The sequence below is a fragment of the Babylonia areolata genome, chromosome 1 (genome assembly GCF_041734735.1).
Source record: "Babylonia areolata isolate BAREFJ2019XMU chromosome 1, ASM4173473v1, whole genome shotgun sequence".
NCBI lineage: Eukaryota > Metazoa > Mollusca > Gastropoda > Neogastropoda > Buccinidae > Babylonia > Babylonia areolata.
This window is the reverse complement of record NC_134876.1, coordinates 5,040,987-5,056,270: the sequence shown is the minus strand read 5'-3', so window position 1 is coordinate 5,056,270 and position 15,284 is coordinate 5,040,987. Positions and strand designations below refer to the sequence as shown.

The window sequence follows — 15,284 nt, the reverse complement described above, 5'->3', positions numbered from 1 at the left end:
ATACATAAAAAAGAGATGACTGAAAAGTTAGTCATATTGTATATATATTCATCTTTGCTCACTGGCCACTGCTTCCTGGCATTCCCAGGATTGCTAAGGATGGGGCTCAGGCCCTGAAACACTTGTTCAAGCTAAACAGACACACACACACACACACACACACATATATATATATATATATAGATATATATATATATATATATATATATATATATATATATCGATATTTAAAAAGCGCCAATCCTCAGTCAGAGACCAAGCTCTAAGTGCTTTACAAACTCAGGGTCATTTGCACAACAGGATGGCTACCTGGGTAGAGCCAACTGACAGCTGCCATTGGGTGCTCATCATTCGTTTCCTGTGTCATTCAATCAGATTTCAGGCACACAAACATACACACTGAGATAGACAAGTAAAATTTTACATGTATGTCTTTTGTTTATTTACCCTACCATGTAGGCGGCCATTCTCCATTTTCAGAGGTGTGCATGCTGGGTATGTTCTTGTTTCCATAACCCACCAAACGCTGACATGGATTACTGGATCTTTAATGTGTGTATTTGATCTTCTGTGTACGTATACATATGCAGGGGTTCAGGCACTAGCAGGTCTGCACATATGTTAACCTGGGAGATCAGAAAAATCTCCTTTCTTTATCCAACAGGCACTGTTACTGCGATTCGAACCCAGGACATTCAGATTGTAAGTACAATGTTTTAACCACTCGGCTATCAGGACCGTCATATATATATAGATAGATAGATAGATAGATAGATATGGTGTAAAAGGTGCTTCGCTTTGTCTCTGCACAAGATTCAGTGCTATATAAATACAATTTAATCCAGTTCAAATGATTCAAATGCTCATCAACAAATAACAAAGCAAAGACACAAGTGGAATCAAAACAAACAAACAACAACAACAACAACAACAAAAAAAAGCATGTGCACCCTTGCTTGATTACTATGTACGTCATATAAAAAGATAATATTATTATCATCATCACCTAAATGACACCCTCCTTGAGCATGTGCCCAACAACCCCTACCCAGGCATCCTCATCTCCCATGACCTCAGGTGGGCTGACCACATCGCTAAGGCCACTAAGAACTGCAAACGTTACACCAATTTTCAAAAAAGGCAGTCGTCTCAGCCCAAATAACTATAGGCCAGTAAGCCTAACCTGCATACTCTGCAAGATTTTGGAGACACTTGTCCGTGAACAGGTCACAGCACATCTACAAGAAAATAAACTGATCAGCAGGCAACAACATGGCTTTACGCAGGGACGATCATGCACAACTCAGCTGCTGGAGACTTTGGACATCTGGACTGAGATGATTGATGCAGGCAGAGGGGTGGACGCAGTGTACATGGACTTCATGAAAGCCTTCGACAGCGTGCCTCATCGCAGACTAGTGGCCAAGGTGAAAGCACATGGCATCAGCGGAAAGGTCCTTGAATGGATAAGAGACTTTCTCTCTGACAGGTCACAGCGTGTTATAGTAAACGGCGTAAGATCAGAGCAGGCAAAGGTGACGAGCGGCATCCCTCAAGGCAGCGTCTTAGGGCCTCTACTTTTCGTCATTTACATCAATGACCTGCCACGTCATGTCCACAGTCATGTCGAGCTCTTTGCAGATGACACCAAGATTTTCTCATGCAGTGACGATAGTGAGTCAAGGGGTATGCTTCAAGAGGACCTAAATCGATTACAGCAATGGTCCATGGACTGGCAACTCCGTTTCCATCCAGATAAATGCAGCGTCCTAAGATTGGGCAACCCTAAGGAAGCAGCCCACTACTGCATGAGAGGACCGGATCCTCTGGGAGTGGAGTGCACACATTGGCTGGAGGAGAGTGACGTACAGAGAGACCTGGGTGTACTGGTGGACAAAGACCTAAGCTTCAAAAACCATGTGGCACATGCAACAGCAAAAGCCAACAAAGTCCTAGGGGTCATAAGAAGGTCTTTCGACCATCTCACGCCAGAAACCTTTGTCTCGCTCTATAAGTCCCTGGTGAGACCAGTCATTGAATATGGTCATTCAGTTTGGCAGCCAAGACACAAGACCCTACGCACTGACATAGAGGATGTGCAGAGGCGAGCAACCCGCCTGATAGGCTCCCTGAAGCAGCTCTCCTACCCAGAGCGTCTCGCTAGTCTGAGACTGCCTAGCCTGGAACATCGCCGAACAAGAGGTGACATGATAGACGTGTACAAGTACGTACACGGAATATACGACACAGATCGACCCATGCTGCACCTCTTTCAAGGCAGGGACACCCGGGGAAACACCCTCAAGCTGGCCAAGGGTCATTGCAGGCTGAGCTTGCGTGCTGGGTATTTTTCCCAGAGAGTCGTCACTGTATGGAATGGCCACCCTGATAGTGTGGTGACTGCCCCATCAGTAAACGCCTTTAAAAACAGACTGGACACGCATTGGAAGAGCCTGCCTACACTGTACGACCCAGCCTGTCACCATTAATATGCCACGCATGCTGCATAACAAGTGGGAGATATTTTCTGGATCGGTGAACAGGCCGGTTAGGCCTTCAACACCGCAATATACAAGTACAAGTAAGTAAGTACAAGAAAGCCAACGCCACACTGGGCTTCCTGAGACGTAACCTCTGCCACCTTTCCACAGGCTGCAAGCGCAGCGCGTACCTCTCCCTCGTTCGTTCTGTCCTGGAGTAAGGTGCCATTATCTGGGACCCCTATGCCAAGAAAGACATTGACGCGCTGGAACGAGTCCAGAGGGGTGCAGCGCGCTTCATCAGTGGGGATTACCGCTCTCGCACACCTCTTCTTCTTCTTTCCCTTGACTACCGCCTTCATCATTGTGAAGCACCCAGAAGCTGCTTCACCCAGAGGCTGGCAGCACCCAGAGGCTACTGATGAAGCTAGATCTTCCGACCCAACAAGACCGCAGAAAGCAGCTCAGCCTGTGTTTCCTCTACAAGGTGGTTGTAGGGCTGGTGCCGGCCATTCCTGCTCAAAATTTTCTGATTTCACAAAAATCAGGCAGACTGATCCACTGACTCCACCAGAGACCCAGGGTTTGTGTCTAGCAACGTCATCGACACATGTTGTTGTTGTTGTTGTGTGTGTCCATCGAGATCGATGATGACCATCGTTGATGGGGGGAGGGTGGTGGTGGGGTGGGGGGGGAGGATGCTCATGAATCTATCTGTGAATGCGCAGATGGCTGAATAGTCCAATCTGCGCACGAAATGTTCGCTGACAGTTGGGGCAGACAAAGACAGGCATACCATTGTCAAGGAGCTTGTTTGCCCGTGACTTTCTGGCCTGCCTCTTCTGAACAGCTGCAGCAGTCCTGTTGGCCTCGCACAACTTGGCGCCTTTGTGCACAGCAGCACGCCATTTGTCACGGTCCACTGCAGATTCCTCCCAGGAGTCAGGGTTGATATCAAACGCTTTCAGAGAGACTTTCAGAGTATCTCTGAAGCGCTTCTTCTGACCTCCGTGTGATCTCTTCCCTTGTTGCAGCTCGCCATAGAAAAGCCTTTTGGGCAGCCGATGGTCTGGCATGCGCGCCACGTGTCCAGCCCAGCGAAGCTGGGACTGCATCAGGATGGTAAAGATGCTGGGAAGGGTGGCTTTTGCGAGCACCTCTGTGTCTGGGGTCTTGTCTTGCCACTTGATGTTCAGTAGCTTCCTGAGGCATGTTGTGTGGAAGTGGTTCAGCTTCTTGGCATGTCGTTGGTACACTGTCCAAGTTTCGCAGGCGTACAGTAGTGTGGGGAGAAATACTGCTCTGTAGACCTTTAGCTTGGTCTCAAGACTAATGCCTCTTCTGTTCCAGACATTTGCATTCAGTCTACCAAAAGTTGCGCTTGCTCTTGCAATCCTGACGTTCACTTCATCGTCGATGGTCGCATTTCGTGACAGTGTGCTGCCAAGGTATGTGAACCGCTCCACCGCACTGAGTCTCTGACCGTTGACTGTGATGTTGGGCTCAACGTAGGGTTTCCCTGGGGCTGGCTGATGGAGAACTTCAGTTTTCCTCGTGCTGATGGTAAGGCCGAAGTTCCTGCTGGCAGTGGCAAACTTGTCAACGCTGAGTTGCATGTCAGCTTCAGATCCAGCGTTGAGGGCACAATCATCAGCAAACAAAAAGTCTCTGATGATGTCTGTCATGACCTTCGTTTTTGCTTGAAGCCTTCTGAGGTTAAACAACTTACCATCTGTTCGGTACTTTAGGCCGATTCCAACATCGCCATCTCTGAAGGCATCAGTTAGCATTGCAGAGAACATGAGGCTGAACAGCGTTGGAGCCAGGACGCAGCCTTGCTTGACACCATTTGTGACAGCAAAAGGAGCAGATGTTTCGCCTTTGTCCTGGACTCGAGCCTGCATGCCTTCATGGAATTGGCTGACCAAGGAAATAAATTTCCGAGGGCATCCGTACTTGGCCATGATCTTCCACAGTCCCTCTCTACTCACGGTGTAAGACACATACATTACAAACAACGACAGGTGCTTCACTATCACGCCCTGTAAAACGGATCAGTACAAAAACTCTTACCGTACTGTTACCCCCCTCCCCACCAGTCATCTGGATTCTGCGACATTAATCAACATCATACAGATACAGATACATTGTAGGATGAGATTTTAAAGTGTCCTTGAGTGTGTGAGTTTGTCGCCTGCTTTGAGAGATAATCGTCCACAAATACACAGCGATAAGTATAAAGTATTATACGTTTATATCCATTAAGCAACTATATATAACTGTAAGCCATTGCTGGTTTCCATCAGCCTGCTCATAATTAAACCAGAAACATCCCCGCACATTTCGTCTGCTACAGTACCGGAAATGAAATCTGAGCATGCCTGGTTGAAAGGAAGTGGTGGTAGGTCACACAAGGCGATTGCGAGCGCCGATGACGATGATCTTGATCTTCATGTCGAAGACATTGGATTTAGGAAGAACTTGTGTGCTATAACTTTAGCATTTAAGCTTTATTGTTTGCTTGGACTTAGGGTGATTACTGTCACGTCAAAAGACTTCTTATGACTAAGTGCATGTACTTCGGCCATGGGTGTGGAGCAGACTACATGCGTCGTGTGTGCTGAAACCAGAAACCGATATTGCATCGTCTTCAAAGTGAACCGCGAAGTTGACTAGAAATAAAGCCAGTCAGAACTATCTTCAGCTGCCTGTTACCCACATAAACACTTTTTGCGAGTGGAAAAGCATGCAGACTGAGACTCCAGTTATCTTGTAGTTAAGTTACGTAACTGAGTTCAGTGAATAGATTCGCCTGCCAAAATTTGTGCTGTACATTCATCATGGGAACCTTGAAAAACGATGTGCGGATCCTTCTGGTTGGAGATCGTAAGTTATTGAGAATGCTATGAGTTTGACATTTTGTTGGTATGCTTTCATCAAGAGCGACAAAAGTGAACGAAAACTAAATGTCGGTAGGCTACACGTACACAGGGTAAGCATAACAGATCGAGAGAGATAACCCGGAGGGGGTAAAACAAATGAAGAAAAGACGGGGAGATAATCCGGCAAATTCAGGAAAATAAAGTTATCTTTTTAATATCTCTTGCAGCAGAGTGGAACAATTGCATTTTCATAGATCATCATAATTTTATCATCATAGCCATACATGCATATAAACAACCATACTGTGATAGGGATACAGCTCAGATGTATGGGCTTTTTTTTAATTACTAGATTAATGCTACAGTTACACACACATGTTTACTTGCAGATTTATATATATAATTCATAACATTAACAGCATGCAAGCACACACATACACAGTGAAACACACACACACACACACACACACACACACACACACACACACACACACACACACACACTTCAAATGCATGCTTGCAGTCTGGTGCATTACCTATTGTCCTAAGGTGTTTTGGTTTTATGCTTATGGCCCTTAACTCTATACTTAAAATAAGCAATTCGTCTTTATGTGACCAATTATCTTAATGTTATTCACTTATTGCGCATGTTTAAATGCACACATGGTTTGAAACTGCCAAATGAAATACTCATAGGCTTAGTTCCCTTAGAATTGCACCAGAGAGCATGACTGAAATAATCTAATTGTAATTGTAAATAAATTTTTTTAAATCTGTTTAGTGTTTTGATTACAAGATGCTGTGTGTATACATGTATCCTTTGCTTTGTTCTTGCACACTTTTTTTTTCATGTAAGTATGTAAATCTTTGTATGTGTACATGTTAAAAGTACAGTAGGATTATATTTGTACAATAGTAGTAGTAGTAGTACTGGTAGTATAACATTTCCCTTAACAAACATTTGTTAAAATTCAGACATAGGTTAGCTTTTAATTTATACACATTCATTTTATTCACACACACACACAGACACACACACACACACACACACACTCTCTCTCTCTCTCTCTCTCTCTCTCTTTCTCTCTCTCTCTCTCTCTCTCTCTTTCTCTCTCTCTCTCTCTGACTGAGACTCTCACACACTCTGAGTCTCTCTCTCTGTCTGTCTCTCTCTCTTTCTCTCACACACACAGACACACACACACACACACACACACACACACACACACACACACACACACACACAGAGTATACATTTACACACAGATACACTCATACAGTCATAGTCACTATATTTTATGTTTCCCTGTACATGTACACATGTATGTATCATGTATGTATGTATATGTATACATGTATACGTATGAATGAACTTTGCAAATGATTATTGAACATTAAATAGTAGTAAAAGACTCAACATTGTTTCTGAATAATTCACACATAATCATAATGTTTGCTTTCATCACTTACCTTTAAGATTATTGACAATTTCATTCTTCTTCTTTTCCAGCATCTGTGGGGAAGACTTCATTGATTCTTTCTCTTGTCAGTGAAGAATTTGCTGAAGAGGTATGTTGTTCTTATCATCAGTGTCAGTTGTCATGATTAAATCTTGAACATGATCATGATGTGTAATTTGTATACATTGATTATTATATTTTAACAAATAAAGCTGCAATTTTAAAACTGAAATGTCTTTTAGTTGCATGGTTAGATGATAGAATAATATTCAAGAATCGGAATTGATGCTACTTTTTTTTCTTTCTTTTTTTAAATTAGTGATAGTGCTACATGTGTTTGCATAAGCATCTGATTTATGCTACTGTGCTATTTATTTAAATAGATACTTGGCAGTTTACACAATTATCAACCATGAAATATGTTGATTTTATCTTTTGATATATATATATATATATATATATATATATATATATATATATATATATATATATATATATATATATATATATATATATATATATATATATGCATATTTATTTATTTATTTGCTAAGCTGAAACAGTGTGCAGTGCAAAACTAGTAATGTTGTTTCACATTTGCCATTAGATTACTATGATATAATTTATGAGATATAACTGTAATACATGTGAATAAGTTTTGTGCATTCATCTACAATTTTGATCCTTATTAAGTTATTTAGATTTTTTAAAATGACTGAGAATTATACACATTGAGAATAACAACACGTTTAGATATACTTTTAAATGATTAAAATGTTTGTTACTTGTGCTGTGCTGCATTGTTGTATTGCTGCACTGAATTTAAGTTTTAATGGAAGGTGCTAAGGATAGTAAGATATGCTTGCTGCCAGTAAAATGGGATATTTGTTGCAGGTACCATCCAGAGCAGAGGAAATAACAATTCCTGCTGATGTCACCCCTGAACATGTCCCAACACTTATTGTAGATTACTCAGGTATTGATGAGAAAAGGATTTCTTTCGTTTAGTGTGCTATGATTACATGATGTTGTCATTTTGATCATAAACTACCATACCTTTGAATGAATGTGAGTGATTAATTTTGTTTGTTGTTAATGCAACTTCTGTTTTGGAAAACATTCCATGTGAAACATTTTCGAAAATATGAATAGAATCAGCGAATATAAAATTAATCATTTTGAAATAATTGTAAATTTTTTTAACAATGAAAATTTAAAACATTATCTTTAACAATTTTAGTATGTTTTTTGTGTATGTCTCACATAAAACATTTTGATTACTTTGAAACAAATCAGCAAAACATCAAAATATCTGTGTACATTTGTGATTGCACACACAACACAACACAACACACACACACACACACACACACACACACACACACACACACAAAAAGCATCTAGCTCTACTGTTGATGTTGTTTCTTTGCATGTGTTGTGTCTATTGAAAGAATATGCATGATAAATCTTTTCTTTATATTGTGTCTTCTCAGTTTAACAGTTTGGAAAACAAATTTTTTCTATAAAATATAAATTGTAAAAGAAATTATTCCAAGGGTCCACATCATTATGTGATGTAATTTGTGAGTAAATATTCAAAACTGTACTTTGAATTTGATGTATGTGGAATGCACACATACAAAGGTTGGCATACCTTGTCAAAATCATTCAGTTTTCTTGGCTAAGAAGTTGGCGAAGGGAAACAACTCATCTGTGTCGCAGATGATCCTGGCATTAGACTGAAGCTGGAATACACATTTTTCACTTATTTCATGTTTATTCTAGAAATGTGTCCATTTCACTTGGACTTGCAGAATTCATTAACATGCTGTGTGTCATTTCCATTCTCAGAGTGTCAGGGCTGCATATAGATCTATGAGTCATCAGAGATGAGCAGTTTTTACTTTCAGTTTCATATGTTGCCCAACCTTTTTAACTGCTGTGTTGCTATGGTACATATAACATCTGTCAAAAAACAAATTGATCATTTCAGCCAAAGACCAAGATGATGCAATGCTTGAAGAAGAAGTCACGAAGGTAAGGAGAATTTATTTTGTGTTTGATCAAGTGTGTTTCAAAAGAAAACAATACAACGAAAAAGTGAAACTTACTATCACAGGTTGTAAGTAGTTGTGTCTATGAAATGGCAATTGATCATAAAGGCAGTAGTGAGTACCAATTTGCAGTGGAAGCTACTGTTTTTACCTTTTTAACTAGATAAACTATTGATCTCTGGATAATTTATTTATAGGAAATATTGCACCAGAAGATTAAGCAGCAATGAAAAGAACTTGGACGACATATCTGTTATTTTGGGACATGAGAGAAAGTGTGTATGTTAAAAGGATTAACATCTGTTCACATAATGTGTGTGTGTGTGCTGCTGCTTTCTTAGTATGCATCGTGATCATTGCTACTGATTTTCATAGTAGATTTTGAATTTAAACTGAATAAGGTTTGAAATAACAAAGCATATACCCTGCCTGGTCACTGCTGCTTGAGAGGGCATACACTTTTCAGTCAAAAGGCCACCTTCATTAGGTTTTGCCTGTTTTGTTTTTTTAAAAAAGAAAAAAAAAAGAATAATAAGTTTTAGAGGTTGACAATAATTACTATATGTTTGTTTTGAAAAAACAAAAAAAAAAAAAAAAAAAAAAAAAAACATCAATGAATTTTTAAAGATGCCATAGCCTTTTATGGTGGTTGGGCTGGTTAATTCATATTCACTGTGTTGAGGGTTCAGCATAGGAAGGCAGGGCTTAGTCATATCCTTCCACTGCATTAACCATCACTGACTGATGGCAGGGCTTAGTCATATCCTTCCACTGCATTAACCATCACTGACTGATGGCAGATACCCATTCACACCTGTTTGGTTAAGAATGTGCACAAAAAGTAGTATCATTATGTCTGAAAAGGTGTAATCGAAACAGAAATAGCATGTACAGTTAACTTGAAATCAACATGCTGACTGACTGATATTGTCTGTTGCAGGCCAGTGTCATCTGTATTGTATACTCTGTCATGGATGAAGATTCAATACAAAGGGTATGAAAATTGTTTTCTTGATCATTGTTCTTTTTATCAAAATTGCACTTTCTTTGAATTTGTCAACATGTCGTCTTTTTTATTTTTATTTTTATTTTATTTTAATTTTTTTTACATCTTCAATTGCATGAAAAATACAACATAACATAAAGAAAGCTTCATATCATGCATACAACATCAGTCAAAATTATCTTTGTGCTTTTCTTCAGATGGACAATTTTCAGTCCTTCAGTGTTTGATGAGCGTTTGCCAGTGTTTGTCAATATGTCTTATTTATGGCTGCCTTCACCTCTACACTCTATCTTGTTCACTACGATCGGCTTCGGATCCACTCTGTTTACGCATACCCAGATTCAAACACTCTACTGTTGGCCGCCGTTCTTTCTCTGTCTCTTGACCTTGCAATTGGAATGAACTTCCTCTTTCGCTTTGTCAAGTCTCCACACTCAGCTCTTTCAAGTCTGGCCTTAAAACCCACCTTTTCCCAAAACAGTCTCCCTTCCCTGCCTCTTCCTTGTCTTCAGTTTCTCCAGTTTTAGAGTTATACATGCATGTGAATGATTGGTGCGAAAGCGCTTTGATTTGTCTCTGCGCAAGATTCAGAGCTATATAAATACCATTAATATTATTATTTTGTTGTTGTTTTTATTTGTGAATGGAAATGATTTCAGTGCCATGTTTTGATAATAATGCTTTGTTTGTTGATTGAATAGGGTTTTATCAGCTTTCTGAGCTGACTGGAGTAGACATGCAAGGTACAACACCTGATGGAAAATTAAACAAGCTCATGCTTCCAGTCACTCTCAATGTGGAAACATAAGTGCTGAAAGTAGCACCTGGTTGCTTCCTCTACAAACACAAAAATCTTCTATTAGCGGAAACTTTTTTGTAGTCTTTGTCATTCATTGTTATTGAAAGAAGCAATTGTGGATACCATTCCATTCAGCTAAAGTCTGCTTCTTTGTTTTATTTTTCATATCTTCATGAGTGGTTTTAGGGTTAGTGTTGTTCTATTGCATGAGTAAATTGCATTGTTCTGTTTTCCTGTATGCATTTTCAGTTAACAACTTACTGGTTACCCTTGTTACGGAACATGCTGGGAGAGGAACATCGAACCCCGGTCATTCTTGTGGGCAACAAAGTGGACCTGGCAGATTATCCTACTTTGGAGGTATTGTTAAACAAATGTACCCAGTGTGTGTGTGTGCGTGTACGTGTGTGTGGGTGCGCATGTGTGTGACTGTGTGTGCGTTTCTCATGCTTATTAAACAACAAAACAACAGGTTTGGAAGTCTACAACATGTGGAATATTACACGTTTCAATTACCCTGGTGTAGATTCTCAGTAATTTGTTGTATGTCAAAGTATAATCAGAATTCTTTTGGAGGTAATGTTCCATGGTTTCAGCTTTTGTGTTTGTTGTTGTTTTTTGTCTTACTCATCGGATCTTCTTGTGTCACTGTGTATCATTTCTTTTTTTGTTCACTTCCAGAGCATTCTTCCGATCATGAACGATTTTTCAGAAGTGGAGACATGTGTGGAGGTAAGTTGGCCTTGTTGGTTCACTTGTCACTAATGCCCAAGGTCATATGGTTTTTGGTTCACTTTATATGAACTTGTGAAAGCTTGCCATTAGTGTTTGAAATCTATCCAGTTTTTCTTTTCACTTGCATATCTCTTCTGTCTATTAATCGTGAAATATGATGCTTTTTATTTATGAATGCCTGCTCAACCATTGAAAAACATTTCATGTATTCTGTGGCATATCAATATTTGTCATGAACACTTTATTAGATTGTCTCATTTCTTGATGATATTTTATTCCTGTCCTGTCAAATATTTTAAATGCCTTCACAAAATATGCTTATATAACAGAAAAAAGTGGTGTTTTTAGAAACCAAATTTTCACAGAAACAGGAATATATCTGTCTGTCTCTGTGCTGAGACTGCTGTGTATCGAGTCTATCAGATATAGGCATTGGTATAAGAAATTTTCACATGACAGCTTTGTCAGTTCAGTTCAGTTCAGTTCAAAATACTTTATTGTCTGCTTCATCCAAAACAAAATTTTCTTTCAGCTCACAAATCTTTTATAGGTTGACATCACTATGTATTGATTCTGTCTGACAGATAAAGGCATTGTTGATGGAAGTTTTTTTTTTATCTTGCACTTTTCATTTTGCACTGTTGTTGCAGTGTTCAGCCAGGACCCTGAAGAATATCAGTGAAGTGTTCTACTACGCACAGAAGGCTGTCCTCCATCCCACAGCTCCTGTCTACAACCCTGAAGACAAAGAGGTGAGAGAGTGGTGGTGGTTCTGTGTTTGTCATTGTTCATTGTTGGTGGTCATATACATCCAAATCTGGCAGCGAGAGTCTTTGTTATGTACTGCTATGTTCATTTGCTGATGTGTGCATTTGTATTGTATCACTTTTTGTCACAGCAGATCTCACTATGTGGAATTTGGAATGCTTTCCCCAGGAATGATGTGTACTGTAAAGTTTGGTCTATTGAGCGCACTGGTATATAAGCCGCACCCATTAAATTTAGGAAAAAATTTCATACATACACAAGCTGCACTGGCTTATAAGCAGCACTTATTTCCGGTACCGGAACACATACCGATACTACAGAAAAGCTGTCAATACTGTAGGTTATGAAATAAACACAAGCGGGAACAACACAACGAAAAGCAAGCAAAAATACTGCTAGTGCCACAAAAAAAAAGAAGAAAAAAAAGAACACAACGAAAATAAGATCGATAATTTAGGGATAGTCACATTTATTCAACGTCATCCTGCTCACTGAATCCACTAAAATCTTTGTCATTAGTGTCCAAGTTGAAGAGAACCAGCACAGCTTCCTCCGCCATCTTGTCACTAACTTCAGCCTCGCTTTCACTTCATGAACATGAACGCAAAGTGGAGGTCGCTGGTGGTTTGCCACTTGCACTGTCGTCTGCTAGGTCGATCGTCTTCAGTTTGAAGGCTGCATCATAGGCATTACATCACGTTTTCAGCATGATGAGGGTGTACGCTTGAACAGAGTAGAACTGAATGCTGATCTGAAGTCTTTAATGTGTGGGGTTTTGATTTATAAAACGTGAACAGTCAGCACACTATTGTGAAGCTCATCCAAAAATTCATGGACAGAAATCATGATTTTGGTGAGTTGAAGGGCAGCTGAGAATAGAAGAGAACATGACGCTCCTAGGATCGTTAAAATCCTCAAGTAAGCCGAATCATTGTATAAGCTGTAGAGGTTGAAGCAGGGGTAAAAAGTAGTGGCTTATAGACCGAACTTTACGGTACATTTGTATTGTATTGCTTTTTGTCACAACAGATTTCTGTGTGGAATTTGGACTGCTTTCCCCACAAATGATGTGTGCATTTGTGTTCTATTGCTTTTTGCCACAACAGATTTCTCTGTGAAATTGAGGCTGCTCCCCTCAGGGGCAGGGCAGTTTGTCACAGTGCAGTTCCACTCACAAATATCTATTTAATTACACATACTTAACCGTGACCCAACTAGTGCAGACTCTGCATAGGTGGATAGTAGTTTGCACAGGACAGGAATGTCAGACCCCTGCCGGAGTCTGCACTAGTTGGGTCACGGTAAGTATGTTATTTAAACGTAATTTTAGATAGAAAATTTCCTTTTTTTTCTGAATGCAGGCTGGGAAACTCTGAGCGGATATGCTATTTTCAGTGAAAGAGCAGATGATTTCAGAGGGAAAAAAAATTTCAGAGGAAAAAGTTTTTTGGGGTCAGAGAAGAAAATTGTGAATTATTGTTTTAGCTTTCAGGAGAGGCTCCCAGAACCTCTTAAAAATCACTGACTTTGTTTTCACAAAGGGGGCTTTGCCGCCCCCTGGACCCCACAATAGGGCATTGCCCCTGCATCCCACCAGGGGCCTAAGGCAGCCCTGGACTGCAGCTGATTTTCACAGGAAACTCTTCTGGACAATTCCCCAGCCTGTGTATGAAAGTGTATTTGTTTATTATCAAAGTGGATTTTTTTAAAGAATTTTGTCAGGGACAGCCTTTTTGTTGACATGGGTTCTTTAACATGCGCTGAGTGCATGTTGCACACTTGACCTTGGTTTATCGCTTATGTGAATGACTTGCACCCAGACCACCACCAGAGATCTAGTGAAGAGGAGAGTAAAAACCCCAGACTGAATATGGGACTCGAACCCATGGACACTTGCTTCCTAGTTGGGCGCAGTACAACAGGGTCACTGCTGAAAGCTAGTTGATAGTGATGGTTTGAGCAGGGTTTGAGAGCTTGTTCCAGTTAGGAGAAATAGAAAATATAGGCCTTGTTTTATGATTATCCTATGGTAACATACACTGCAGAGGTCAACAAAAGTTGTTCACTAAAAAATGTGAATTTAGAAATATATTGTTTTTTGTGTTTTTTTTAATCCTTTATTATAATATAGGAGTAGAAAAATGATATAGATTGCAGTGTATTTGTCAAAAAGCAGTGCAACTTGCGTCATCAGTTCATGATACTTGTCTGTTTCAGCTGACGCCAATGGCGAAAAAGGCGTTGACAAGGATATTTAAGGTTAGTTTGAAAGTGCAGAGAAAATGGTTTTATGGAAAGGTTTATTTTATTTCATTTCATATTTTAGAGGAATTGTATTCTCATTTTAAATCAATGAAGAAAAGGATGAAAGTGCTCGACCTAAATATTTTGGTTCATCATTGCTTGGTTGATTTTACTCTGTGGTTGCAAATTTAATCAGCGCTAAGAATGGAAATATGTTGATTTTGTTGGAATAAATAAAATTATGCTCAAAATATGTATGTAAAGCTGAGATCAAGACACTGGCTTTGATTTTCTTGTAAAAGAGAAGGGACAGGAAAAACGTTACCATTGAGGTAACACAAGTTACTCCTTTCAAGACAAGCTGGTGTATGTATGTATGTCTGCGGAGTCTTGTTGCTTTCTTACGTGTATCTCAAAGTGTTTTTCTAAAAAAAAAAGTTACCATGCAAATAGCCATATTTATAGAATGTTAATATTTTTTTCTTTTATTCATTACAAAAAAAAAAGAAGAGAATACATTGATTTTATTGTCTTTTAATATTCAGATTTGTGACTTGGACAACGACGCCCTTCTCAGTGACACAGAAGTTAACCAGTTTCAGGTAAGACTTGCGATATGTTTGGCATATATGTGTGTGTTGTTTGCTTGTGTTTTTTTGTTTTTTGTGTTTGTTTTTTTTCGTTTTTATTAGTTTGTTTATTTTTGTTTTTTCTGTTTGGTTTTTCTATTTCTATTTTTATTTTTTACATGAAATGAAATGCCCTAGAAACATTGAAAACCATAGTTTACAGCATAAGAATTAACATGTACAAAGAGGGGGGGGGGGGGGTCACAGTTTAAGAATTAAAATGTATG

General features: G+C 39.4%; 1 protein-coding gene across 2 annotated transcripts in view; it reads left to right on the top strand.

Annotated features, from left to right (window-relative positions):
• Positions 1-4,890: 4,890 nt before the first annotated feature.
• Positions 4,891-15,284, top strand: part of LOC143299407 (mitochondrial Rho GTPase 1-like) — a 39,158-nt gene continuing 28,764 nt past the window's right edge. For both annotated transcript variants that reach the window (XM_076612715.1, XM_076612629.1), the window contains exons 1-10: positions 4,891-5,366; positions 6,873-6,931; positions 7,717-7,798; positions 8,816-8,859; positions 9,817-9,870; positions 10,931-11,041; positions 11,363-11,413; positions 12,067-12,168; positions 14,402-14,443; positions 14,974-15,030. In XM_076612715.1, the coding sequence (XP_076468830.1) occupies positions 5,321-5,366; positions 6,873-6,931; positions 7,717-7,798; positions 8,816-8,859; positions 9,817-9,870; positions 10,931-11,041; positions 11,363-11,413; positions 12,067-12,168; positions 14,402-14,443; positions 14,974-15,030 (648 nt within the window). In that variant the 5' untranslated portion in view covers positions 4,891-5,320. The remainder of the gene's footprint in view (positions 5,367-6,872; positions 6,932-7,716; positions 7,799-8,815; positions 8,860-9,816; positions 9,871-10,930; positions 11,042-11,362; positions 11,414-12,066; positions 12,169-14,401; positions 14,444-14,973; positions 15,031-15,284) is intronic.